The sequence below is a fragment of the Podarcis melisellensis genome, assembly GCF_964234715.1.
Source record: "Podarcis melisellensis genome assembly, chromosome: 12".
NCBI classification, from domain to species: domain Eukaryota; kingdom Metazoa; phylum Chordata; class Lepidosauria; order Squamata; family Lacertidae; genus Podarcis; species Podarcis melisellensis.
This window is the reverse complement of record NC_138544.1, coordinates 2,660,243-2,687,655: the sequence shown is the minus strand read 5'-3', so window position 1 is coordinate 2,687,655 and position 27,413 is coordinate 2,660,243. Positions and strand designations below refer to the sequence as shown.

Here is a 27,413-nt window from a genome sequence, read left to right as displayed (position 1 = left end):
AATTTTAGTATTATTGTTCTGTTTTGTTTTCTGTTGTTTTATTGGTTCTGTATAGTTTGTATTTTGTTTTTAAGGGGCGGGATCAGGGCTGCCTGGGAGTGGGGCCCCAGCCAACACGATGGCTGGGACAAGTTCCACAGGGGCGGAAGCACTGGGACATCCGATCTCGGTGATCATGGGCAGGAGGCGGAGTTACGCTAAGACCAGACCATGTCATTACCGAGGAGGCAGGTTTAGTCGCTGTTTGAAGACTATCCCTGCCTCCAGGTCTGGCCTTGACCGGATGGATACTGGAATCAACAGGGGAAACCCACATGACCTGAAGGTGTTGCTGTGTAATGCCAGGTCAATGATGAATAAAACCACTGCCATCCACGACCTGATTGTGGATGGAGGATTTGACCTGGCATGTGTGACAGAGACCTGGTTGGAGGAAGCAGATGGGCCTGTCCTTGCTGCCGCTTGCCCACTGGGTTTCTCTTACGCACAGCAACTCAGGTCATGTGGGCGGGGAGGGGGGGTTGCAGTGATTTTTAGGAAGTCACTAGTTTGCATCAGGCGTCCTACTGGGAAGACCCAGTTTTCTGAGTGCATGTTCTGGAAGCTGGGCAATAGGGGCAGTACAGGATTCCTTTTGGTGTACCGACCTCCCCGCTGCACCAAGGATTCCCTGTCCGAGCTGCTTCAGGTCGTGGCGGATGTTCTCCTGGAGACACCTAGCTTGGTTGTCCTAGGGGATTTTAACATCCATGCCGACACGACCTTACAAGGGGCCGCTCGGGACTTCGTGGAAAGCATGGCCTCCATGGGGCTGTCCCTGAATAAGTTGGGCCCAACTCATAGTCATGGACATGCCTTAGACCTGGTATTCACCTCTAGTGACGTGGGTGATCTGACACTAAGTAAAAGTGAAACCAAAGAAGTGCCATGGTCAGATCACTTCCTGGTGCAACTGGACTTCTCCGCGACCCTTCCCCTCTGCAGGGAGGTGGGACCAATTCGGATGGTCCGCCCCCGCCACTTAATGGATCCAAATGGTTTCCAGAGAGTGGTAGGGGATGCTTTATCCCATGTTGATGGCCTTTCAGCTGATTCCCTGGTGGCCCGCTGGAATGCGGAGTTAACCAGGGCTATTGACTGTCTGGCTCCGAAGCGCCCTCTCCGATTGCATGGAGCCCGGACAGCCCCGTGGTTTTCTTCGGAGCTGAGGGCGATGAAACAATCGCTGAGACGGCTAGAGCGTCGGTGGCAGAAAACTCACTCCGAATCTGACTGGACACAGGTTAGAGCTCAACGTCGAGCCTACCAAGTGGCGATAGCGACGGCGAAGAAGACTTTCTTCACCGCCTCTATTGCATCTGCAGAAAATAGTAGCAGGAGACTCTTTCAGGTGGTCCGCAATTTAACGGAACCACCTTTACCACCGGGGCCTTGTAAAGACCCCAAGATCTCCTGCAACGATTTTGTAAAGTTTTTTGCAGATAAAATCACTCATATTCGGAAGGAGCTAGACACCACCGTGGGAGCAGGGCTGGGGCGGGAGAGTGCTAGAGCCCTGTCTGGTCAAGTTGCATGGATGTGGACAGGCTGCTTGGACGCGTGAAACCAACCACCTGTCTCCTTGATCCTTGCCCATCCTGGCTAATAAAAGCAAGCCGGGAAGGGCTGGGCGATGGGCTCTGCGGGGTGGTGAATGCTTCCCTCTGTGAGGGAACATTCCCAGATCCGCTGAAAGAGGCGGTCGTTAAACCGCTTCTTAAAAAACCATCTTTAGACCCGGCCAGTATGGCCAACTATCGCCCAGTCTCAAATCTTCCATTCTTGGGCAAGGTGATTGAGCGTGTGGTTGCTGAACAACTCCAGGCACGCCTGGAGGATGCGGACCATTTGGATCCCTTCCAATCGGGGTTCAGGCCTCATCATGGGACCGAAACTGCCTTGGTCGCACTGGTTGATGATCTCCGGCGAGCTAGGGACAAAGGTGAGAGTTGTTTCCTAGTTCTGCTGGATCTCTCAGCGGCCTTTGATACAATCGACCATAACATCCTTCTGGACCGTCTAGAGGGGCTGGGAGCTGGGGGCACTGTTATACAGTGGTTTCGCTCCTTCCTCCTGGGTCGTGTTCAGAAAGTGGTGGTGGGGGATGAGTGCTCAGACCCTTGGGCCCTCACTTGTGGGGTACCTCAGGGTTCCGTCCTCTCCCCCATGCTTTTTAACATCTATATGAAGCCGCTGGGAGAGATCATCAGGGGGTTTGGACTGGGTGTCCATCAATATGCAGATGATACCCAGCTCTACCTCTCTTTCAAATCAGAACCAGTGAAGGCGGTGAAGGTCCTGTGTGAGTGCCTGGAGGCGGTTGGAGGATGGATGGCGGCTAATGGATTGAGGCTGAATCCTGACAAGACAGAAGTACTGTTTTTGGGGGACAGGGGGCGGGCTGGTGTGGAGGACTCCCTGGTCCTGAATAGGGTAACTGTGCCCCTGAAGGACCAGGTGCGTAGCCTGGGAGTCATTTTGGACTCACAGCTGTCCATGGAGGCACAGGTCAATTCTGTATCCAGGGCAGCTGTCTACCAACTCCACCTGGTACGCAGGCTGAGACCCTACCTGCCCGCAGACTGTCTCGCCAGAGTAGTGCAGGCTCTAGTTATCTCCCGCTTGGACTACTGCAATGCGCTCTACGTGGGGCTACCTTTGAAGGTGACTCGGAAACTACAGCTAATCCAGAATGCGGCAGCTAGACTGGTGACTGGGGGCGGCCGCCGAGACCACATAACACCGGTCTTGAAAGACCTACATTGGCTCCCAGTACGTTTCCGAGCACAATTCAAAGTGTTGGTGTTGACCTTTAAAGCCCTAAACGGCCTCGGCCCAGTATACCTGAAGGAGCGTCTCCACCCCCATCGTTCTGCCCGGACGCTGAGGTCCAGTGCCGAGGGCCTTCTGGCGGTTCCCTCATTGCGAGAAGCAAAGCTACAGGGAACCAGGCAGAGGGCCTTTTCGGTAGTGGCGCCCGCCCTGTGGAACGCCCTCCCAGCAGATGTCAAAACGATAAACAACTACTTGACATTCAGAAAACATCTTAAGGCAGCCCTGTTCAGGGAAGTTTTTAATGTATGATATTTTAGTGTTTCCTGGTTTCTATGGAAGCCGCCCAGAGTGGCTGGGGGGGCCCAGCCAGATGGGCGGGGTATAAATAATAAATTATTATTATTATTATTATTATTCCTCTGGCAATTGCAGCACCTGCAGAAAGGCATAAAAACCTCAGCAGAGAACACCCAAGGTTGCTTCTTAACCTCAATCACTTCCTCTTCTGAGAGCTCCCTCTCTTTCTGGGTTGGCCTGGGAGGACCCCAATTCAGGCAGTTCCTCAGAGGCCACCCACTGGGCTGCAGTGGCACCCTGAGACCTGGGGAGTAGAAGCGACGTCTCCTGTTGAACTACTGCCTGAGGAACAGATGTCTTAGCGTGTTTTGGTGGCAAGGGAGGGTCAACCAGAAAGGGCTCCTGGGACCTTGGATGCGAGGGGCAGGAGGGGGGCTTTGTGTGGTGAATAGCCCCTCTTTCCCCTGTGGCTGCGTGTGGACTGCTTGTACTTGCATTTACTGTTATGGTGACGAAGCAAGCTGGTCCAGGTGTAAAAACCCGCAGAGGGAATAATTAATCTCTGTGGAAATCAACCCCTTCATCCAAGAAAGCAGTCTGGGGAAATTGGGGGGGGGGGGCTTCCATACTCATCCCTGCCTGTTCTGTCAAAGAACCTGGAGAATCACCCAAGGCTGTTTGCCTGGGATCTCAAAATGTCTAGGCCTCCTCCATTGTGCCAACATCGTGAGGAGAGAGGCTGCCCTACTGAGGCAAAACCATTCTGCGCACAGGAAATGAATGCAACTGAACACACTGCAGTTGTTGCTCAAACTCCCAATTTGTGCTGGGACCTGAAGGTGCAGCAACAATTCAGCCACTCGAGGCAGGCAGAGAGCACAGAGAGTGTGAAAGTCACGAGATCAACAGGTGCAGCAATCACATCTCTAGGAGCTATTGGGGCCTCCTGAAGAAATGCTGAGTTGTTGAAACAAAATGGTGTTCCATTTTGGGCGGGAAACACAAGCTCCTGGCCCTGTTGCCTCTAGACAATTCCTCCTGTGTCTGACTGACAATCGGGTCAGAATCCAGCTGCCCCCTATCCTCTTCCCTTCCCCAGACACTAGAGTGGGGACGGGGAGGGGAGAGAAACACGAAGAGATTGAAATAGAAATGAAGAAGCTGGGGGGGGGGCAGCCAACAGGAGAACAGAGTGAAAAAACTCACTCAGAAAGGTGATCTAGCAAGCAGGATGAAGGAGAGGACTAGAACAAAGGGAAAATCCACATAAAAGAAGCATTTTTCTCCACACAGAGAAAGAGAAGGCCCAAGCATCCCTTGCAGCAAGCAGGGTCAGTCTGGAAAGACAGGATGACGCCTCTTCTCTGGGAGGACGTTGCAAGTTGAAGACCCTGCCTGTCTCCAGTAGGGGGAGTCATCCCTATCAGGAATGGGGTCCCCCTCCATCTGGTAAATTCCAAATTCACAAAGTGAATTCTCCTTTTCTTCCCTGTTTATTGAATTCTCTCCTTGAACAGGGATGCCGTGCCAACTTTTCTTTCTCCCCGTTGAGCTCCATATTCATCCCTCCCATCCCTCCCCTTTCCGTTTGTTTTCCCCACTGTCTATTTCCGACTGCATTCTATTTAGGACAGGGACCTGTTTATTCTTCTTACATGGGCAAGTGGTCACATCTGTCAGTGTCATGGGCACTGGTCACAAACTGGCTGCTGTGGCAAAACACAAAATGGCAGCCATGTCCAAAAGAAAAGAAAAAGAAACAGGACCACAAAATGATGTGGGTATGCGCCTCCCTCAGCCACGCCATCAGGGGGCAGAAAAGTTACCGCCATCAGCTACTGCCGCATTTGCTCCCAGAGAGAGCTTTGTAGTTCTCCTTTGTTCAGAACAGAAGGCCAAATGGGTGTCTAATCCTGGCATCCAATGATATTTAGACATGTTCAATGCAAGAGAGGCTAAATTGGTACAAATATGAACTAAGCATGAAGAAGGTTTTTGAAGTGCTATCTTTTGAGACCTTTTGTGGGCACCATAGAAGGTATAAGCAGGCACCCACATTGGTGATACCCAGATGGACCCTGATGGTGCCATATAGATAAGTACTTAATTCACTTTAAGATTATTTAGGACCTTTTCAGTTTGGGTTTGGGTTTTCTTTGCTGTTCCTTGTCACTGGCTCAAACCAGAGCCAAGGGAAAATGGAATTCTGTAACTGCAGAAGGCAACACTGTGTTAGAAACACAGAAGTGAATGCAGAGTCATTAAATTAAGGACAAAGTGCACACGCTAAATAAATAGAAAAGGAAACAGAAGGCAATCCAAGCTGTTGTGCTTTGCCTCACATTTTCAGATATTTAATACCTTGCAAAACAGCTTTATCATAATTCTGTGGTGGCTGGCAGGAATGTATTTTCTTAAATTCCCATTCTACACATGCAGGCCTTTTTACAGCTGGCTTAAGTGATCCAGTAGTAACTGTTTATATTGCCTTGTATGAAAACAGGTCAGCACTTGGAAGAGGGCCCTGGCTCCCACTGAGCGCAGTGATTACCAGGGCACCACGGGGGGGGGGGGAGCAGCAATCAGTGCGCAGCAAACTCAGTGGGAGCCAAGGAACTCCTCTAAGTGTTGCCGCCCACTCAGGTTCTCTGGCTGGGGACTGTGCGCCAGAACTCCTCCCTTTTGGGGGTGGAGGGGGGCAGAGCACTACCTGAGGGGGCTGCTTCCCCTTGCATCATGGGTGGGCTGGTTCTGTCCATATCCATTGGTACCTCACAAAACAGAGACACCTTGTTCTTAAAAATGGTCTTTGCCCTCACATATCAGCCGCTCTCACCTAGCAGGTTTTGCTGAAAACAATGAAATCAGTGGGAACAATTAATATGGTTGCTATTCATTTTCATTCACAGCATACAGATACTGTGAGCACTGTGAGGCACCTGGAGGGTGAGGGAGTACTCATCTAACTTTTCACAGGTGATCAGCCTCTTATAGATATGGGACAGGTACAGCAGAAAAAGCTATAACAGAACATTGCCTTTTCTTAATGACAGCCCTCAGCTAATACGTCTCCAGCTCAGCTCAGCTCATCAATCATCTAAATCCAGTTTGGGGAGATGATTTCTCTCTCACACAGGCCTTGACTGGTAGGACTGTTCTTGAAACACCTGCTTACCAACAACATTAGGCCACCTAAATAGAGATGCAAGCCTAGGAACAAACTGCATTTCTGCAATTATTAAGTTCCTTCTTTTTCCAGTCGTAACCAATACAGTCATTAGGAAGATAAAGAATAGCCTCCCCCCTTTATTTCCCAACTGGGGGCATGTGACCCCCTGGAGGGCCCCAGGATATTCCAAGGGGGCCAAAGGCAAAAATTGAGCAAATGGGATCACAGCATGAGGCTAGAGGGCCACAAAGGGAAGTGAGAAGTGGAGATTTTTTAAAAAATCCGGATTAGCTGGCTATCGGCTTGGCCAATCAGAAGTGGGTTAAGGGCAGCCCTCCAGGGCCCAGCACTCCTTTTTCCAGGTGCATTTTCTTGGAGCAGTTCTGGTTTGTTTCCGGGGGGAGAGGGCGACTGCAGAGGCTCCTGTTTTGACCTGTAGAGCCCGAAATCCAGAACTCCCAGGTCAGGTAAGTGCGGTGTGGGGTGGCAATGGGAAGGGGACCTGCTTGTTTGCCTAGACTTGTGCGTCACTGGGGCTCTGATGTGCCGCCCCCAAGGTAAGTGCCACCGGGGGTGCCCCCCTGCCCCCTGGCTACGCTACTGGGTTGGAAGGCCATCTGCCATGGATGCTTCAGTAGAGTTTCCTACGTTGAGGGGGTTGCACTAGAAGGATGACCCCGGGGTCCCTTCCAGATCTGTTTTTTTGCTTCAACAATATTTCATCATGTTCTTAGCATTTTATGTAATTGTATTTTGTATATATTATAAAATTCTAAACAAACATGTTCTATTTAAAAACAAAACATTTAAATAGCTACCTTTCTACCGGTAGGACAGTGTGGGGGGCACAGGAAGGAAAGAAGGTCAGAAGGGGGCCACGGTCGCAAAAGGTTGGGAAACACTGGTCTATTGCACACTGCAGAAATGTTTTGGTGTATGGTGCTGTATAATCTGGTTTGATTTTGTGTTAGCATGTGTTGGTGACAACATACAGGTTCAGTGTAGGTGGGAGGGGCTTATATTTTGGATTGTGTTAGTTAGAGCCCAAAATATAATTAACACACTCAATTTTCCAATAAATGTACAGGCCTCCTTTCTTCCCATTTTAACAAAATTAGTGAATTTTATCATACTTAAAATACTTTAATAGGCATTGAAAGCTTGTTAGCTCCTTTTTTCTAGTTGACTCATTATGGCAGCCATCAGAAGATAAATTATCATTTTCTGGTGTTCCTTAAAGATTCTTGTTTTAAAATACCAAAAAAGAATCACCAATGGGTCTAAAAGGAGTCTATACACAATCTGTCCTGCCTTCTATATGATTCATTGCTAAAATTCCTTTATTGTAGGAGACGTCCAATGAGAAATTTTGACTCATTTAATGTTGAATGAAATTCTCTTGCTAGTTCATGTTGGTGGGTGAGGCAGGCCCCCCTTACTACTGGCACTTGGAGACTTAGGGAGGTTAAACAGGAAAAAGATTTTTATTTTACAACTAAATTGTTGAAATAAAAGATGTGTCAGGAGACAGAATTTTTTCAAGAAACAGTAAACCTTCTCCCCCCCCCGGATGTTATAGGCTTCTAAACAAGATGGGAAACATACAGCTTATATTCTCTTCATTTCCTTAAACTAATTGCAGGGATGGTACAGCTTAGGTGTTAATACTTGCATTCTTAAATAATAATAATAATAATAATAATAATAATAATAATAATAATAATAATAATTTATTATTTGTACCCCGCCCATCTGGCTGGGTTTCCCCAGCCACTCTGGGCGGCTTCCAACAGAAATGAAAAATACACTAAAATGTCACATATTAAAAACTTCCCTGAACAGGGCTGCCTTCAGATGTCTTCTGAATGTCAAGTAGTTGTCCATCGCTTTGACATCCGGTGGGAGGGCATTCCACAGGGCGGGCGCCACCACCGAGAAGGCCCTCTGCCTGGTTCCCTGCAACTTGGCCTCTCGCAGGGAGGGAACCGCCAGAAGGCCCTCGGAGCTGGACCTCAGTGTCCGGGCAGAACGATGGGGGAGGAGACGCTCCTTCTTAAAGAAGGTGGTACTTTCTATCAGTTTCCTAACCTTCTATAGCTTTCACTCCTGAGGCTCCTCTAGTATTATAGCAGACCCAGGGGACCACCACATCCCTCATAACTGGTTTGGGATTCTTCTCTTTCCAGAAGATCACTCTCCTCCTTACTGAACAGAGACCCAAGTAGAGTCTTCCCTCACATCTCTCTACTCCTGTCCCCAATTCAGCTTCCCAGCTTTTCTCTTGTCTGTATAAGCCTAAGAAGACTTAAGAGCTTCAAACTAAGCCCAAGGACTTCCTTCTGGTGGAGATATTCCTCAGAGTGGATCTTACGCACCCCAACCATCAACTGTCTTCCTTTTTCCCTCCCTAAGTGCTGACTTCACCCCCTCTGACTAGCTGTACCTGCAGCCAATCAGAAGGAGGCTACAGTCCCGCACTCTGGCGGAATCCCGTTGCACAGCATCACTAAACTCTGGTCTACCTGAGCTTTCCAGCACAGTGGATAAAGGAAGCAACAGGATAAGAACTAACTAGAAGGAGTAGGAGCGAAACCCATTGCTTCCTTCAATACAGTGGTACCTCAGGTTACAGACTCCGCTAACCCAGAAATAGTACCTCGGGTTAAGAACTTTGCTTCAGGATGAGAACAGAAATCGTGCTCCAGTGGCACGGTGGCAGCAGGAGGCCCCATTAGCTAAAGTGGTGCTTCAGGTTAAGAACAGTTTCAGGTTAAGAACGGACCTCCGGAACAAATTAAGTTCTTAACCCGAGGTACCACTGTAATATTAAAATTGTATGAAATATTAAAGTTGCACCCAACCCCCATGGAGGCCATGCTCCAGAGGAGGACTGAACCTCTTCAGCAGTTCCTGAGCTTTACAAAGAACCCTTATTTGCAGGGACAAGTCCTCATATGCAAGCTGTAAAAGAGTGTAAGAACTGCCCTGTTGGATCAAACTGCAAGCAAGGCATAAAGTTCTTCCCGTGGGCTGTGCTCATCAACGGGCACACAGATGGATGCAAATCCTGAAGACAGAAGTGGCATTTTGGTATTGTGGTATTGGTTTTGCAGAAGAAGTGAGCCCTTTAATTACCCCATTTTGCATTCTGTTTGTTTGTAATAAGATAGCCCATTCAATGTTAAGATCTCAAGAACTGCAGCTCAACTCCTGCATTTGTTATCAAAAGGGAGGAATAAACAAAGGAATTGGCAAATGCTGAATATATTGCAATGTAATATGCTATGTTATAGATTATTTCTATGCCACCTTTTCAGCCAAACAGCCCTCAACACAGTTCACAAAAGTGAACAGAAATACAATTCCCTGCTATATTTTAAGCCCCACATTTGTCGTCAAGAAAGCGAAAGAAATTATTCCTTCCTGTTCAGGATTTGATGGAGAGTTCTAATGGTTTAGGTTTATTTCTTTACCTTGCATAACCAGGAGACATTTAATGCACAAGATACTTAGCACACATTAAAATTATTCTAAAAGCCAAAGCTTTTAGCTTTCCAAAATGCAAATCATATTAATGAGAAAAAAAGCAAAACTAAACTCAGAGAGCTAGGAAGACAAATTAAAGCCAATAAAGTTTGCGAGGAAAAAAGATGTGTTCTAAAAGAACTACAGAAGACTATTCTGAAGCAATGCAAATGTCAAAGCCCATACCCAGCACTGATTAATAAAATGCTAACAGGAACTGTTGCTGGTTGTGGTGCTGGGACCTCAACACAGTTTATAAAGACTAATTAAACGCCCGATGCTCCCACAAAAAGCAATAGGCAAACACTATTATACCTATTAAGTACAAATAAAGCAAAGTTGTGATGTTTAATTACAGAGCACACTTCATTAACAAATAGTTTTTCTCCACAAAAATGTTACATTGTCTAGTATGTTTGGAACAAAACTTTAACATTTTTTTTTTAATTAAGGAGAGATTAATGGCACCTGAATTTGCCAAAACAGTGAGCCCAGATGTATGCAAAGAGCAGACAACATTAAATGGGTAGTTAAACATGCAACAACTAACCAAGAGTTAGAGGACACTCCTGGTAGCAGAGTTCCCCCTCTACATGGGAAAAGTACTGCTAATGAGAGGTGGCCCACATGGGTGAAGCAGTAGCCTAACTTGCTAGAACTCTGGATGGTAACACTTCAGGCTGGAAGTGGAGTATGCCGTATTTCTGAATGCCGACGCCCAAGAAGTCAATAAGAGAGAAACACACCCAACAGCAACAACAAGCAGAGGATGGGGTGAACCAACACCAGGCTGCCAAAGGTGGAAAAAACTCTACCCCTCAAAAAGCAAGACTATAATTTGATGCACAAAACACATTCTGGTTTTGGTATTACAAACTGGTGGAATAGTGTCTGGAACTTTGCTCTTCAGGAAAAACTTACTGAAGCAAAACCAGGCACCTTTATGGTAGTCTGTTGAATTTTTAGATTTTGGGCTCACCTACAATTGTTTCTCAAACAACCAAGTAGGGACTCAGCTGCATTAATCAAATAACAATGTTATAAATGTGTTATAAAAATGTGACACCAGATGGCGTTGTAGAGCTGTAATAGCAACCCACTTTTCCATTGTGAGTTTTACAACTTTTTTTCCATACTGTTTTTAGAGCAATTTTTTTATACTGTATAGCTGTGTAGATCTAGCCTGGGAGAGAACAGTATCTGCAAACCTTGCTTCATATCATTTGTTCTATAATTTCTAGGAACTTACTCTTTTCATGAAAGCTGGGAATCTAGAGATTCTCTCCACACCCTTTCTAAGCACTCTAAGAAACAGAATTGAGGGTGAGGCGATGGTGTTGGAAGTGCCAGAAGATATAACGTAAGATGAGTCGTTCAGACTTCATGAGCTACCAATTTCACAAAATGACAGTATAAAATAGGAACACAGAGCCAAACACGGAGACAATTCCGGAGAACCACAAACAGAAATTTCTCTCACACTGCATGCATCTACACTGCATCTTCTGATTTTGCATCCATTCTTTGTATTTCTTTCTCTGGATTCAAACAGGAGGGAGGGAAACCCATTCTTTTTGTTAGGGCAGCTGGAAGGGCAAAGTGCAAAGGTGACTTTAAAAGGTGCTTATCCAAAAAAATGGAAAACTGCATGAAATCAGAATGTAAACCAATCTTTAGTTAAAATGTGCAGTTAACCTGAGCCTGTATTATAGAAAAATGGCACATTTGCAATTAGTATTAATAAGGAGACTGGAGAACTTTCCTTGTTTCATTTAAAAATAATTTCAGTACTACACCATATCAAATAGAAAATACCGAAATAGTCCTCCTCCTTCAAATTTAGAAGCCATCTGTTGAACATATTTTGACTAAGCAAATGGGACTAGAAATATACTGATTTGCCAAGTTAACACTTTTCAATGCACCTTGTTTCAGCAGCAACAAAGAGTCTCGTAGCACCTTAAAGAAGAGCAGTTTAACAGCTAAAAATACAAAGTGTGAATGCAGAAAACACATCCACAAGCATTCAAATTATATGGGTACAATAATCAGAGAAATAAGACTGACGGTGCTTCCTTCCTGTTTCAGTGGCAACCCTGAGCTTCCTGCTGCATGTGTGGAAAAGCTCAACCTTGTGGAAATACAAAACCAGGAACCAAGAAGCACATTAAACAAGCTTCCCCATTCCTGTCTTCAAGGCCACAGTGAAAATGTGAAAAAGAAAGTTCAGGTTCCTGTTCTGCAGCAATGTAGCATATTAAAAGATTTTGAAGCAAAAAATTGTTTTCACCCTGATTTGTGTGCTTTCTTTCAGCCACGTTCTGTCCATGAAAGCTTTCTAGGCAAATATGGAACGGTTACGTTGAATACACAAATATAAAAATGTGAAATTCCAATAAGCTTTCAGTCAGCTTGAATGCAATCTGTATTATACATGAACACTATTTGCTAATATTCACTGCTAAAGGGTTTATTAGATAACCAACAAGGGGCAGGGGAAGCTCACAAGCATTTTCTCATCTTCACATTTCATAGTGCTTTCCCAATGTCCACAGCATTTTCACTGTATGCCTGTCTTTTTCTTTTTCTGTGTATCATCGGTTTTTGTAATTTAGCTGGATTTCTCCTAAGCAGTTCAAAGAACAGAATATTTCACTCAAATAGATTTTAGTGTGGCAGGCTAGTTTCCTTACAGGTCTTGCAAGTGTCAGCTCTGGTGTGTGAGTAATTCAAGCAAAACCAAGATTACTGGCTCATGCACAAGGGTAAATTTAAAATTTGAATCATTTTTTTTAAACTGTCCCAGATAATGTGGCACAAATGGTCAGTGAGAGATCAAACCTGGATCATTTTGGGGCCATGTGTAACATTCTGTCCACTGTGCAGGTCCAGGGTGGCGCAAAAAATGTGCACCTCCACTCTGCCCCAGAGTGGCTAGGACCCTGCCCCCCTGTCCACACGCTCCTTGGGCCACTCCTCCACTGCTCTGGGCAGCCGGGGAAGACTCCCAGGCTCTAAAGGGGGGGGGGCAGCAGGGCTCAGAGGGAAGAAAGACTGAGAGAGCAGGCTGGAGTTGCAGGATGAGGAAGGAGGCAGAAGGGAAAACAGTGGGCAGAGGCAGGCAGGCAGGCAGAGGAGGGGATGTGGAGCAGAGCAGAGCAGACCCCAGTGTCAGGCTTGAAGAATCCTCTCCATCCCCCCGATGGCACCAAGAGTCAGGGAGGAAACAAGAAAGGTCTTACTTATGATTTATTCCATCATCACAGTGAAAGACAAAGGAATCCAATCATTCCTCCATGACAGAGATGCTCGCACTGAGCTCCCCCCTTCCCTTCTAACAACAACTACCCCTGCTTCTACGGCATCTGCCCATGGCCAACTGTCGTTGTGCCCTTTGTTCTTGCACCCTTAACAAACGGTGTGTTTTGGGAGAAGGGGGGTCGGTTATGCTGCCCAGTGATGTGTCAGCTGGCTGCTCTGTCTCCCCTCCTCCTCCCCCTAACACCGCATAACTCTGCTGTTCTCCCGTCTCTGAGCTGTCATCTTCCTCCAAGCCCTGCTGTAATTTGAGACTGCCGTCCTCTTCCCTGGAAGCTACAGACAAAAGTGGGAGGGGGGACACGACCTCCACCACTCCTCCTCCTCTTCAGTCCAGTCCCTAACACTCAGTGACCACGGAGGAAGTCACTGGCGGAGCACAAAAGGTGATGAAAAACAAACTTTCCGAGTTTCTGGTCTCTCCCAGCTCCAGGTACACCAATACGTCTCCTTGCCAAGGGTGCAAAGGAGCCTTGCTATGCCTCTGACACTGTGTTGTGTTAACACACACCAGCACTTATATTAAGGAGGGCTATTCATGTTTAATGCTGATCTTTGAATGTTGCAGAATTTGGGTTTACTGCATTTGGTTCTTGTGCTTTAAGATATTCTACTGTTCTTTATTAACAAGACTTTAATTGTTTTTTAAAGTTGTTACTCATCTCTTTAATATTTTTTTATCAGAACACAAAACTTAAGAAAACCCACCATACCAGCACCCTGTCTGGCCAACCAGATGCCTATAGGAAGTCAGCATAGGAAGGACCTGAGTAAAACAGCAGCCTCCTCACTTTTAAAATGTCTAATATTTTTAATATTTCTGAAATGAATAATTATTTTTTAATAATTTAAGCCTAATTTGATGTATATAACACTCAATTTTTATTTTGGGGGGAATATATTTCTTGCTAGGTCTTATTTCCTTACATGTCAGCATTTAATGTTCTACTGACTGTAAATTCTTTTTTCTTTTCTTTTTATTCCCCATAGCCAATTTTCATAACTTCAAATTCAAATATTCCAAAATTAAAACAAGTCTGAACTTTTGAAAACCCCCCTAAAATAACCAATATTATTTTAATTTTTAAGATGAACAACTTTGTTTCATTATTTTTTTTCTATTACAGCTGTGGATTGTAGGAAAATTGTACAAAATGGCTACCTAGTAGCCATTTCCCCTCTATGATGTCCAAAAACCATAAAACTTTCAACCACAAATTTAATTCTTTGTTGAGAAAGAGCATGTCTTTGCAATAATTTTCAACATCAAAAACTTTTGGTTACATCATGCTCACACGTTTTTCCACCAAAAAAACTAGGCTACAAGTGCATTTATAATTTTTTTTAGGGATTTATAAAATCTTTTGAGTGCTGGTGTATTTTTTTCTGAAATCCTCATCATTTTATTGAGCTCTGTGTAAAATTTCAAAGAGATCTGATCATTGGTTATGGAGGGAAAAAATAAAATGTACACAAGGGTATCTTGTGCCGAGCGTCTCTAGAGGGATAAACAACACAGATTTAATGAAACTTCAAAGCGCTATAAAATTAAAACCACTTGAGATAGAGGGGGAAAATTCAAGGGGTTTTCTTTCAACCATAAGTGTACACCAAGTTTCATCAAAATCTGAGATGGTGTGTGACAAAACCCTTGTTTTTTGCATTGATTGTGGAATGACCTGAATATATCCTGTGAATCTTAAGTTCTCCTTCTCTCTGCACTAGGCAGATATTCCAGATATACAGGTAAGATGACTATCAGACGCTAAGTACATAAAGGTTATTAAATTCAGCAGTTTAATAACCTCTCTGTCCTGAATTTTCAAAAGTCGCCTGATTTCCAAACTCCTCAGGGGTTGAACATTTATCTTGATGTGATGTGGTACCGAACACCTTGACTTCAATTAATCGTGATTCTCCCTGAGAATATTCCCAGGCTGCATTCCATACCCTGTATGCTGTTAAAGGGATTGTGCTTCACATTCCACTTGTTGCCTACAGGTTTCTGTCCTCCATGGGGAAGGAATCATTTACAAGGGTCTGCAGTATCAAACATATAGAGCCATCATCCATCACTCATCAGTTACAATTCCCATTTGCATCCATTTATCTCATCTCAGGCTACAGGAACTGCCATGCTTAAGTAGTTCCAAACTACTTTAATAAAAAATGAAAATGCTGGTGATTACCACAACGTAATTATCCTAAAACACTGCTGCACTTCGTACTTAATTGTATCCCCTTTCAGGTTTAATTTTGATTAAGAATATCACAAAAACACAGACTCAGCAACAAAAAGACAACTCATCATCATCAATCCATTTTAACTGGAACTACCAATATTGCCAATATCTTCTCAGCAGCTCAGTGTGGGCAGAAAGACCAAATATTGGCAGTCAGCTGGCAAAGACAGAAGCCTATGGGCTTCATTCACCAACAAGTTGTCTATATCAAAGGAAAATGCACTATATTCAGGAGCTTCGTATTAGCCAGTGCCACTGAATAAACTTGGAGGTGGGAAGGGCAAGAGAATCTTGGGGTCCTGCATCAGTGTCTCCGGAAAACAGCCTACTACTGCCCTGCTGCCCACCAACTTTGGAGCTAGGGCCAGATGTTTAGGCATCCTGGTGCTTTAAAAACAGAGAAAATACCCAAACTTCTATACATAACAATAACTGATGTTTTAAAGTTATCACAGTTATTCAGAATAGCTGAGAGAGAGTTCTATAGTAATCTAGCAGCTCAATCTGTACACAGCCTATTTGGATAATATGCAAATGAGCTCCTACAAAGTATATATTGTTAATCCCAACTGCCCAACACCACTGATTAGGAAATAAAAACCAAAGAAAAGGGGGGATTTGGAAGCTCTTCAGATGCAATTTACCCAAAGAAAGAAAATGTGGGTTTTAAATTGTAGAGCTGCAAAAAATGTCACTGAAGAGGTACGCAGACCTTTCAAGGCAAGGATCTGTGATGGTGGGCTTAGTGATGTAGCAGTCAGAGCAGAGGCCCCCAAGCTCCTGCCCCCCCCCCCGTGGACCACTTGAAAATTGTTGAGTCTTAGCAGGCCACTTAGTTATTTTTCTGCCTGTTGTACCAATTGTAATGTGCTGTGCTGGATGCTTTTTTTATTTTAATTGTCTTTTTATTGCTTCTTTGATTTCTTATATATTGCATTTTTTATAATTACAATATAAAAATAAAACAAGCAATAAAATACAATTAACATCAACATGAATATTTAATGTGATGGATGCACTGCCAGAAATCCCAACACTGTGGACCAACTGAATGGAGCTTTGGGACTGCTGGTGGTCCATTTGGGGAACTCCTGAGTTTGAGTACTGTGGCCCCCCAGGTTCAAACCTTCACTCAGCCGTGAAGCTCACTGAGTGACCTTGGATCAGTCATTTATTTCTCAGCATAACTACCTCACAGGATTGTACTCAGAAGAAAATTAGGGGGATGGGGGAAGAGACCATGGATGCTGCCTTGAGCTCCTTGAGGAAAGTGGGATATCACTGCAGTAAAGAAGCTTCTCTATAGACTGAAGCAAGCTTTCCCTGCCAGACTTGCCCTCTACCGTTCCCTCCCCTGCCAGCACGCCCAAGATGGAAAGCACCCCTCCATGAAACCCTGCTCCTAGCTGCTCAGGAATGATGTTGGCCCTAAGCGATGCAGGCAGCATAGCCAGACCTTCCTCCATAAAGGGGATACGTTTACAATTAAACACATCATTACAGCTGTAAGGTCAGGCCTCGGGGTGCACTGAAACAATTAATGATTTTCATTCTGGTTCCCAACAGTATAGAAATAGCTCCACAGTGTGCATGGGTACACTGACAAACACACTTTATAGATTCTAATTTAGCATTTATTGACCATGACGATGCAGCTGATAAATGTTCTGACTGTGCAGGTTCATCACACACTGTGACCACAGATGTCACTTGTAGTGTAGTAAAAGTAGCAGACATACTATACGGCCTGCACAGCTTTTTCTGTAGATGGCAGTGTATGTCAAACTATGGCGTTTTCTTCCCCAGAAGTCTTATAGGCAGTGAAAACTAATCTAAACAGAGCATCTAACACAATATGTAAAGAATGCTCACTCAAAATCACAGATCATTTCACAGTATTAAGCTTCTGAAAACAACACTGGAAAGCTACCAGTAATTGGTGATTTCATCACTAATTGCCTATTGTTAATACCAGGCATGTAGTGGTGCTGCACAGAATTTTTCTAAAATAAAATGAAAGAGAAAGAATAATAAAATCATAGAAGGCAGAGTTGCAAGGAACCCCAAGGGTCATCTAGTCCAACCCCCTGCAATGCAGGAATCTCAGCTAAAGCATCCATGACAACATCCAAGAGACAGAAAGAGAGAGAGGCCTTTTTATGAACAGATTATTGTGCTTGGCACAAACTTGGAAGTCACTACACAAAAGCAGTTTTTGGCCGTTCTTTGGAGAAGTTGAGAAGTCTGATTATAATGAAGCCATGGATATAAAGAAAATGGAAGGCAGAACTATTTTCTACATGGCCATTTTACATGAAAGACCAAGCGAACCCAAGAACTACCTTATTGTTTATCTTGTGATGGGCATGCTAATTTTCTGTACAGTTGCAGCAAGACAGTAAGTGAGTCAACAGTAGAAAACTAGGAGCAGCCTTTCCCTAACCAGAAGGTATGAGAAATCTTTGGCAAGTCTCTTTGCCTTCTTTGGTGGGTGGCTTTGCAGGGGGGCCACGGGCAGGACAGATTGTCTGCCTGCTGCCAAATTGGCCAATGGCGGCAGGACTTTGAAGGCGTTCCCCTGGGCGCAGGACCAACTGTCCAATGGCAGAGCTGGGTCCCGTGCCCAGGGCAAGGATAAATTCCAGGCCTGCCTGGCCACTCAGCCTCTTTTCGCCACACTGGTTCTCCCACCCTCCCTCCCTTAGCTTAGGGCTTTCGTGGACGGTTTGCAATGCCGCCATATTTCAGGGCTGGGCAGGAATTTTTACACCTGGCAAATTGGCACCAGCCAGCTGGCTTTCACCTACCTCATAGCAGTTTTCACACCTTTGAAAGGCAGATAGGCATTGGGTAAACTTAGATATTGATTGGAGGAGAGGTTGTAGCCTCTGCCTGCCCCTCCATGGGTAAGGGTATCCCATTAAAAGGATCCAAGAAGAGTGTCTCCTGTCCAATGTCCAGATGGGGGCCAGGGCCATACTCATCCAATGGGAACCACTTAGGGGATGCCCAGATTTGATGTGGGTCATAGGGCGTCCCTTCTGGTTTCCCTTTGCCCTTAATGTCACTGCCAGCAGATCTATTACCTCCATATAATTTTTACGTTAGTAGAAAAACAGCATTTTGAAAGTGTTATAAACATGCAACACCAGATGGCACTGGAGAGCAAAAAAAATGTATTTGCGTTTTTCCAAAGCATTTTTCTTTTGATACAATTATTTAATTTCTGACTTATTTATAGCTTCCCCCATGTGTAGATCCACCCTACATTACAACGAAACTATACCAAAAACATGCATAACTCTCTCCTAAGATTTAAACTTGGGGGGGGGGGCGCGGAACCTTATCTGAAAATGTAGGGGGGAATGGTAAGGATTTGTGGTGTCTATCTGGAATACCAGATAATTTAATTTATGATTGCTGTGAAATAGAATGATGATTACAAATAGAGCAATACTTTGCAAACAGGAGTTTTTAATTTGAAGGTAATTGCTAGCAAATTTCAGAGCTGTTAACTATGGAATAAAAGGACAACTGACTCACTCACATTCAGAAATCAGCGTTTGATTAGGGACTACAATGTGATAATAAGGGCATAATCAAGATGTGGAAAAACCTTTTGATAAATAATGCGTGAATAGCATTTTTTGACAACGTACCTTTACTTTGTACAATGAATATCAGATTTTTCCCCCTCTGTCAAACTTCTGCTTCTTTTCAAATATCAGCTTTATCAACATTCCTTATGTGCCTGATTTCCAGCTGTTCTGCTTCCAAATTAGAAGCCTTCCCTTTGATGAATGTTCATGCAGCTGATTAGAAAATTGCCTCACAAACAGAGCCCTTGAGCAGAAAGCCAATCAGGAGAGATACCACATAATGCAAGAGGGGACCTTCTGGATCAGACCGAGGCCGATCGAGGCCACTGCACTAGTTCCTGGATGCCTTCCCAAATCTTCCTCCAGAGTTCAGATGACCTTTCCATCCTCCTCCTCTTCCTCCTCCTCCTCCTTTAAGGGAAGGGCGTCAAAGGACTGTGCATGCTGCTCACGGAGAGGATGTGTGCATGCAAATGCCTTTGTCCACTTCTTAAGCTGAACTGGGCTGCTTTTACCCTCTAATGCACTTCTCCACCCCTCCCAAAGGGACATGCTCTGCAGCAAGAAAGCCTTTCCAAACCAAGAGAAAAGCAAATCCTCACCCCTGTACGAAACTCTCAGTGTCAGGCTGTGCAGTCATTCACAACTGTGCCACTGTGTAGGTGACAAAAATGTGGTGACCCCCAAAGACTATCTAGTTCATGCACGTCCAAACTCTGTTTTGGCGGCCAAATTTGGCCTGCCAGTTGGTTTAATCTGGCCCCTGTGGCTCAAAGCTCAACAGCTTCAATCCTAAAAAAGGTCAACAACTCTGGTCGGCCCTCATGCCTGTTCACTTCATCAAATCTGGCCCTCTTTGAAAAGATGTTTGGGCACCCCTGATCTAGTTCCATTGACAAATGTCAGGAAATGCAGGACAAATGGGAACCACTTCACCTGCCCCCTGCCAAAGGTGAAGCAAGTTTGCCAGACTTGTTTGGCAGGCTTGATTGGTGACTTCTGACCAAAAATTAGAATAGTACAGTGGTTCCCAAACTCCTACCACCACAAGGGACCACTTGAAAATTGCTGAAGGTTTTGGCAGCCTACTTGATGGTTTTTATCCCTGTTGCAGCAACTGTAATGTGCTGTGCTAGATGCTGTATGATTTTTAATCGTATTTTTATAGGAACCCACCCTGAAATAGTGGAGTGCTTGTTCTCAATTAAAAACTAGAGAAGTAACAGCACAATAAAGAAAAGTCACTTTGCAAAGCACTTTGTGCCCAGATTCCCAATGAGTGATTGATAGGTGTTTGACAAGCACCACACAGAATGCTTTGCAAATCCCATGCCTAGCGCTTTTCATACGCAGCTGGTTGTCAGGGGTTTGCGAAGCTGCACAAAGAGCTGAGTAAGCTCTTCAAACTGCCTTCCCTCACCCAACTTCGATGTGTCAGATGACTGGCACATGGGTGGTGCTGCCTACTTTCAAGGTTGGCTCACGGGGTGGCAGGGAAAAGATCTGGTCCACTGGGCCAAAAATGGTTCTGTTGGGTCCCCTCTGTCTATAGGCTTGCTGACACTCTCAGCGAACCCTTCAATGCTACATCATTAAGAGCATCAGTCTCGGGGGGTGATCTTGGGAAAGAAGACGAGGGCTTTCATTTGTCTTGTTCCCAAAGCAGCAGGGTGTTCTCTGGGCTGCGGTGAGCAGCCAAGTTCCCCCACGAAGAATACCCCCCTGCCCCATTTCGCAGTGGATGAATATTTGTTAAAAGAAATATTTTTAATGAATGAATGGTCTCTTAAAAGGGAATATTCAGCTCAGACTTAGTGTAAACGAGTAGAAAAACCCCCTGAAGATTAATGGCTTTCACTTAAGATTTATAGTGTCATTTGCTCTGTTCTAGCCAAAAGAAAATTCAGTATTGAAAAGCAATATTTAGGAGCTGTCATGTACCTACATTTCCATATTTAGATAGAATAGCCTTGTTTCCCCCCAAAGCCAGATTTTACACTTCTGGTTTACAAGGAAAACATGCTATGACTAAATGCTGTTGTGGTGTATCCCTTGTAACCTGATAAAGATGTAAACTGTAGGCGCTGCATTTTATTATTTTAACTTGAGTTTAGCCACGTTGCATGGAATAAATCAATATCTGAATATGGAATCCTACATCTATAAAGTAAGGATTGTCTTTCGATACTGAAGGTGCTTCAGGCCAGAGTACCTGGAGAGATGCACTCCTTAAAGCAAACATCCTTGTTTCTTCCTCCCAGCCTTTTCCTGCAGTGTGTTTCATGGGGATTTGAACACAGGGGTCCCAATCCAAGTCAGATATGTAATCTGCTACAGCATACTGGCTCTCCAGAATGTGGGAAAGTAGGGTTGTTGTAAAATGTCAGGAAACATATATGTGTGTTTGGTTTGAACTGTTTTTAACATTGAATTTTAAATTACTGCAACCTGATTTAGGGTCTTCTGGTGAAGGAATGGTAAGAAATCAAATTTACAGTAATAATATTATATTTTTTTCATAATCGGTAAATAATCTTGCATTGTATTGGATCATAAATGCTACAGCTTCACCATTCCTAATGCTTTCGAGACTCAAGGAAAAAATATGGAAGCAGCATTTCAGTGTGAAATACTGCTATTTCTCATACCATGTCAGTTTGGAATCAACCGCTTCCTAGAGGGAATGTGGCACCTGGTTTTTTTCCAATGATTCCTTCATTGACCTAGGCTGAGGCTGAGAAACCAAAGTTTTTGATATGCTATCACAGAACTGAATAATGTGTATCGTGGTTGTTTAATTCATAGGGAGGAAAGGCTATTATTGTTCTGCTTGATTATCATTTTTTTGTATTAAATGTTTAATTGTTATAATGTATTAGCCTCCCAAAGATTATTTCTACATATAAATATGACAACAACAACCATATCAGCAATTTGCATATGAGTGCCAAATAAATATTTTACCTTTAAACTACAATTTAATTTCATATTTAATATTTGACCTCTCTCGTTTCTTGTCATGGATCCAAAGAGGGCTCAATAAAACATTATGATTAATAATGCCACAGTGTAGTAAGGATGTTTACATGTCTACTCACAATGCTGTGACTCTAGAAATGGCTTTTTCTTGCAGGTTGGCGTGTTTATGTCATGGAAATTCTATTCAATATTGATCCAGAGCAGAACTCCAACATTTGTTAGCAGAGTAAAAACTTAAACACGTTGCAGGATTCTCAAAAAATAGACCAGAGGCAATTATATTTCATCCAGCAGAGCTTTACTGCTACTGAAGGCAAATGACATCATGGTCACAAATCCAATACATTCAGGACTGGTGCAGTCCATAAGAAATCCAGTTGCAGCAGAGTTAACTTAAACTTACAGTAACTTATAGTAGGTCTGTCTAACCTTAATACTATATACAGAACCCCACACCAGAAGGAAAGAGAGATGGAGAGTGAAAGTGAAACTCCTTCTGGCCCTACTTATATAGTCAGCATGACCTTGACAGAAGAGATAAGAGAACCAGTTTAAACCAGCTGTACAGGACTCAGCTTCTCTGAAGGAATAACCCAAACACCATGAACCTCCTGCCTGTTTCTTTCACACAGAGAAGCCTCCAGAACACTCTTGAATTAATTAGAATAGGAAAGACCTCTACACATCAGATCAATACTTTCTGCACCAAGAAATGCAAACTGACAGTTTATGTATCCTGCCCATTTCATAATTTTACACCTAGCAGTGGACCCTGGAGAGTGGGAGATGTGGAATGGCTCAGAGCCGAAGAAATTAATGGGAAGTAGCAAGCCATTGCTCTAGACAACCTGTTTTTTGGAAAGGTTTCAATAACAAGACACCATCCATTTATTATGCTTGATTTGGGTCTTTCAATATGAAAATAATGCAATGCATTTGCAAGAGTAAGACAAATGAGCATCTCTACACTGGCTAATTTTTTTACTGGCCTGGCTTCATGAACACTGTTAGGCCATGCTTCTGCAGTTGTCTAAAGGAGTTGATTTCCATAATATTTCATGGAAGAAACTTGTCAGAAAGGTGACTAACAGAGGCAGAAGATTTCCCCGCAGACAAACTGGTCCCATTTACTATATTTATGGCTGCCATACACCTGGATTTTTCCGGATATTACCGGGATTTCAAAGGCGGAATTGACATCTGGGATGGGGGTGGGAATTTCCGAAAGGTGGCACTTTGTCCTGGATTTTTGGCAAGTCAATCAAAAAACTTTGGGGTTTGTCTGACAATTTCAGTGGTTTCCTTAAAAAAGGCTCAACAATTTTGGGGTCTTCCTATAAAAAGCTCAACAACTTTCTGGTGTCCTGGTTTTTACTTTTTTAAATATGGCAACCCTACTATATTTTCATAGTTATGTTTCTGTTCAAAATAGGGGCATCTGCAGCAGGTTTAGTAATGTGTCAAAAGCAGCAAATGCAAGGATAAAATTATAGAGGATTTGATTTTTTTATTTAGGAAGCCCCATGAGATAAATTTGGGCTGCATGGATTCAAACACTCACATGGTTCTACCAGCCAACAATTTCCTGGCAGAGTGGCTTTCATACTTTCCAACTTCAGGGGACATTTTCACTGAAGATGTCCCCAAGCTTCTGTAATTCCTTGGCTCTGAATATGAACCTCAGTGACTTGCAATGCTCAGAACAGAGACAAGGAGTGCATCACTTCCCCCTGAAATTTTCTCCAAGTCAGCAAACGAGGGAGGAAAGATGAGTCTCAAAAATAGCCCAGTTTCCTAAAAGAAGTTAGGGGAAAGAATCAGTGGAAAACTTAACAGAATAGGAAAAAACTGATTGTCAGGATTTATTTAACAGAGAGGAAAAAAGAGGGGAAGAAGCAAGAGGAGCAACTGAGGTCGCTATACCACTCTCATTAGGTTTCTAAGCAAGACAGTAAGTGAGGATGGAGTCCAACATTAGTGGGTGTAACATTTTGTCTAGAAAAGCCTCATTGTTTGGCCAAGCTTTTCTAAAGAATTCATTTGATTCAGTGTTGGCCATTTACTCTGTATTTTATGACATCATTTTTTAAAGTAGATTTTAATGATTTTATTGTACCAACACGTTTTTCTTATGAGTTGGTGGTTTATAAATAAAAAATTTACTATATATTTTGGAAAGCTGCTTGTCTGCATGTTTGCTTTGCATCTGGACACCTCTTAAGATAAAATTTGACTGATGGTTCCTGAGATCAAGAAGCAAGTTTGGATACAATTGTACGCCATTTGGAATCAAGATGTTGAACTGAATTTTTGAAAACTGCACTTATTTTAACCAAATTTTGCATAACTGTTCCCGAGATCAAGGAGCAGGTTTTGTCTATGTTTGGATACAATTGGATGCCATTTTGAGTCAAGATGGGGGACTGAACCTTTCAAAACTGCACTGCTTTTTTAGTTTCTTGGAAATTCTAAGCAATGCTAGGCACAAGGCTGCTTACACACTTATAAACAAACAAACAAACACACACACACACACACACACACACACACACACACAGTGGCACCCAGCGTCTCTCAGACCTGCTCTGACTCAGATGGTCCTGGGTGGCAGGTGTGAGTAAGCCTGCTGTGTGACTGTAGAAGACAGTGGCTGCTCTGTCCTCCATAAGCTTCTCTGCATGGTTTCTTTTTACTTCCATCCTTTCTGCAATCTCCTTGGTTTCTCTGTTTCTTCTCCCAGTCGTCAGCTTGCTTCAGAGCATCCTCCATTTCACCCCAAACTACTCAGTGGAAACTCCTATGGCAATGCCTAAGGGCCAAAAAGGGTGGTGTCCCAGGTATCCCACACGACGCGACGCAGCATAAGGTTACATTATTATCCTTAATACCACTGTCTGTCTTAGAGCATCTTGCAAAGGCACATGAAGGAACAGTCCTGCGGAAGCTATGTAATTTCTGGCCCACTGCTAGCTGAGAGACCACTAGGTAACCCTGTATCTGATGTCTTGAATTCTCGGCTTAGGCCTACTTTGCATTTGTAGGGGGGAGAGGAGAAAGATCTGGCTTTCTGAATGCTACAACTGCTCTGCACAGCACCAGCCTTGGCATGACTGCAACATCTGCCCTGCTTAAGTGTGTTTCAAATAGGCTTCACCATGCAGTAACTGATTGGTCCCCAAAAGAGACATAGGAAAATATTTGCAGCTGAAGCAGCTGCTCTAATGCCAAGTTCCAGGGCCCAAAGAGAGCATGGCCGTGGCATCAGGTGTGACTGTCTTTTACTTAAAGAACAACTGCGGCTGAGAGAGCAGCAAATGGCTGCCATAAGGGAATTGAAACAAAGCGTTCTGACTAACGAACTGAAAACAAAACAAAATCAAATACAGATGGTGGGCAGGTTGGATCAAGTAGCTGCTAAGGGAACCTTTCACTTACGGTAAGATGGTTACTGCTTACAATTCCAAGTAGGTTGGTGATAGGACTTCTGCATGAAAAGAATGTGCTTTTTCACTGACCACTGGTCTCCATCCCCACACGCCAAAGTTTACCATCTGAACCCTTCTTCCATTGCTATTTTGCATCACTAAATCATCTTCTGTCCTTCACCAGAGCAAAAGCAGGGCAGTAAACAGATCATAACTATTTCCTTTTAAAAATAAGTATGTGGAATAGAGTGTTTAACCATATAATGGATCTGATCTCCATTAAGCTACCACTCAAATCCATTCTTTAGCAATGGTTTGGGTAGGTCAATATAGGCAGAACAGAGAGGGGGGAAGGATGAAATACCCTGACATTTTCTGTTTACTCAGTCAAGGACTTAGACACACCTGAGTGTTTATTATTCAGTTTAAAGGACATGTTCAAAAAACACGATTGCCTATCATACGTTGTTATATGTAACAATTCAAAATGAACCTCACCAGCTTAAAACATGAAATGGCAGACTTCACAGCACATTTCACTATGATGTTCATGCCCTTCCAAATGTGCCCTAGAGATACTTTGTAATTGTCATTCACATAGAAACTTAGTTTTTTAGAAACCTGGAGGACAGTGCTGAAACCAGAAGTATGTCAAGATCAAAAAGGAAATGGGGACTTGTGTCTACCAGGAAACATTCTGTCTCTTGAAAATGTGAAACATTGGAGTATATCTCCATATTATGTAACCGAGGCCCCAACATATCACATTGAGCTCTTGATCAAAATTCAAGCTCTTATTTGAATAGTAATATCTCATCTATACAATGCCTCTTCTCAGTGTGCAATGTTTGTTTTCTGTGTTGTAGGGCTGTCACATGTCTGGAATTTTCTGTACATAGCTGGGATTCGCCCATCAAAAATGGTGTCTGGGTAGAATTTTTGAAAAGCGGCAAAAACCCGGGTGTATGGCAGTCAATATTGAAAATGTTGATTTTTGGAGATTTTGTCAAAAAAACCCCAACCCCCCCCAAGCTTTAGTATTCGGATTTTGAAATATGGCAACCCTACATGTTGGAAAGATTATTTTATAGCATCTTCCAGGAAACAAGTTTTCAAGAACATAAAGCATTCACCAAATATACTTGCCAAGAAAGAGAAAAACAAATGTGTCACAAAATCAAAACATGTTTATGGAAGTTCTCTTTTCTATACAGTGTCTTTGCACTCAGAGATTCTGCCTGCAAAGTCGAGCTTGGGAAACCCACTGTAGACACACACAATACACCTTTTTCAAAAAAGAGACAGAGCAGTCTAGTCTGAACTAACATTCATTGATTTCCATAGAGTTGGACATGTAATCAAGACACCCAGTTTCATTTAGTATTATTGCTGGAGGGAGAGTGCATAGATTTCACTTTTGATTAATATTCTCATCAACTTGTATTTTCTTTATTTCTATTTGGTATTCCATTGCTTTCTAAAGGGTCAGAGTGCATTTTTTATTTGTAAAATGTATTTGCTGCATTACTAGTCTGCAAGCTCTCAAATGAGATCTCTATATATACAAACTTTATACACATACTATATTATCTATCTCTATTAAAACCACAGTATGATATTTGCAATTCTAGTATGCAACATTCAGATATTGAAAGAGGAAAAATAGATGACGTCAAACATCAGCTGCCTCTTAGCACCACCAACAGGATCCTGGACAAAAAAGATTAAACAAATCTCCTACAAGAGTGAACTGGCCAGATGGATGTTGTTTAGAAAAGGGGTTTTGCCGCATGTTACTTGGAAATCCGACTCAGCACATGCCCATTATACAAAGGACAGACTTCATCTGGGAAACTCCTTTCCCCCACATCAACAGGTCACAAAAAGCAGGTTCAGTGTGGTCTTGAAGGATGGAGAGAAGCAGTGAACAAATGGTAAGTACCCTGAGCACTGGACGTGGGCACTGGATTACCCATAAAAAACTCTCATGGCCTACTTGCCAGAGGGAACTTGGGAGTGAGGTGCCTCCTTGGCAGACTCACTG

The 27,413-nt window shown here is 43.6% G+C and overlaps 1 protein-coding gene across 7 annotated transcripts in view; it reads right to left on the bottom strand.

The window, feature by feature from the left end:
• The window catches only part of TPK1 (thiamin pyrophosphokinase 1), a 251,460-nt gene that overhangs the window by 29,481 nt on the left and 194,566 nt on the right, over positions 1–27,413 (bottom strand). The window contains exon 8 of one of the 7 annotated variants that reach the window (XM_081931181.1): positions 11,055–11,139. The exons of 5 other annotated variants lie outside the window; for them this stretch is intronic. In XM_081931181.1, coding sequence (XP_081787307.1) covers positions 11,060–11,139 — 80 coding nt within the window. In that variant the 3' untranslated portion in view covers positions 11,055–11,059. Of the gene's footprint in view, positions 1–11,054; positions 11,140–22,520; positions 23,739–27,413 lie in introns of those variants that run through there. One more of the 7 variants, XM_081931183.1, reaches the window with a different exon arrangement.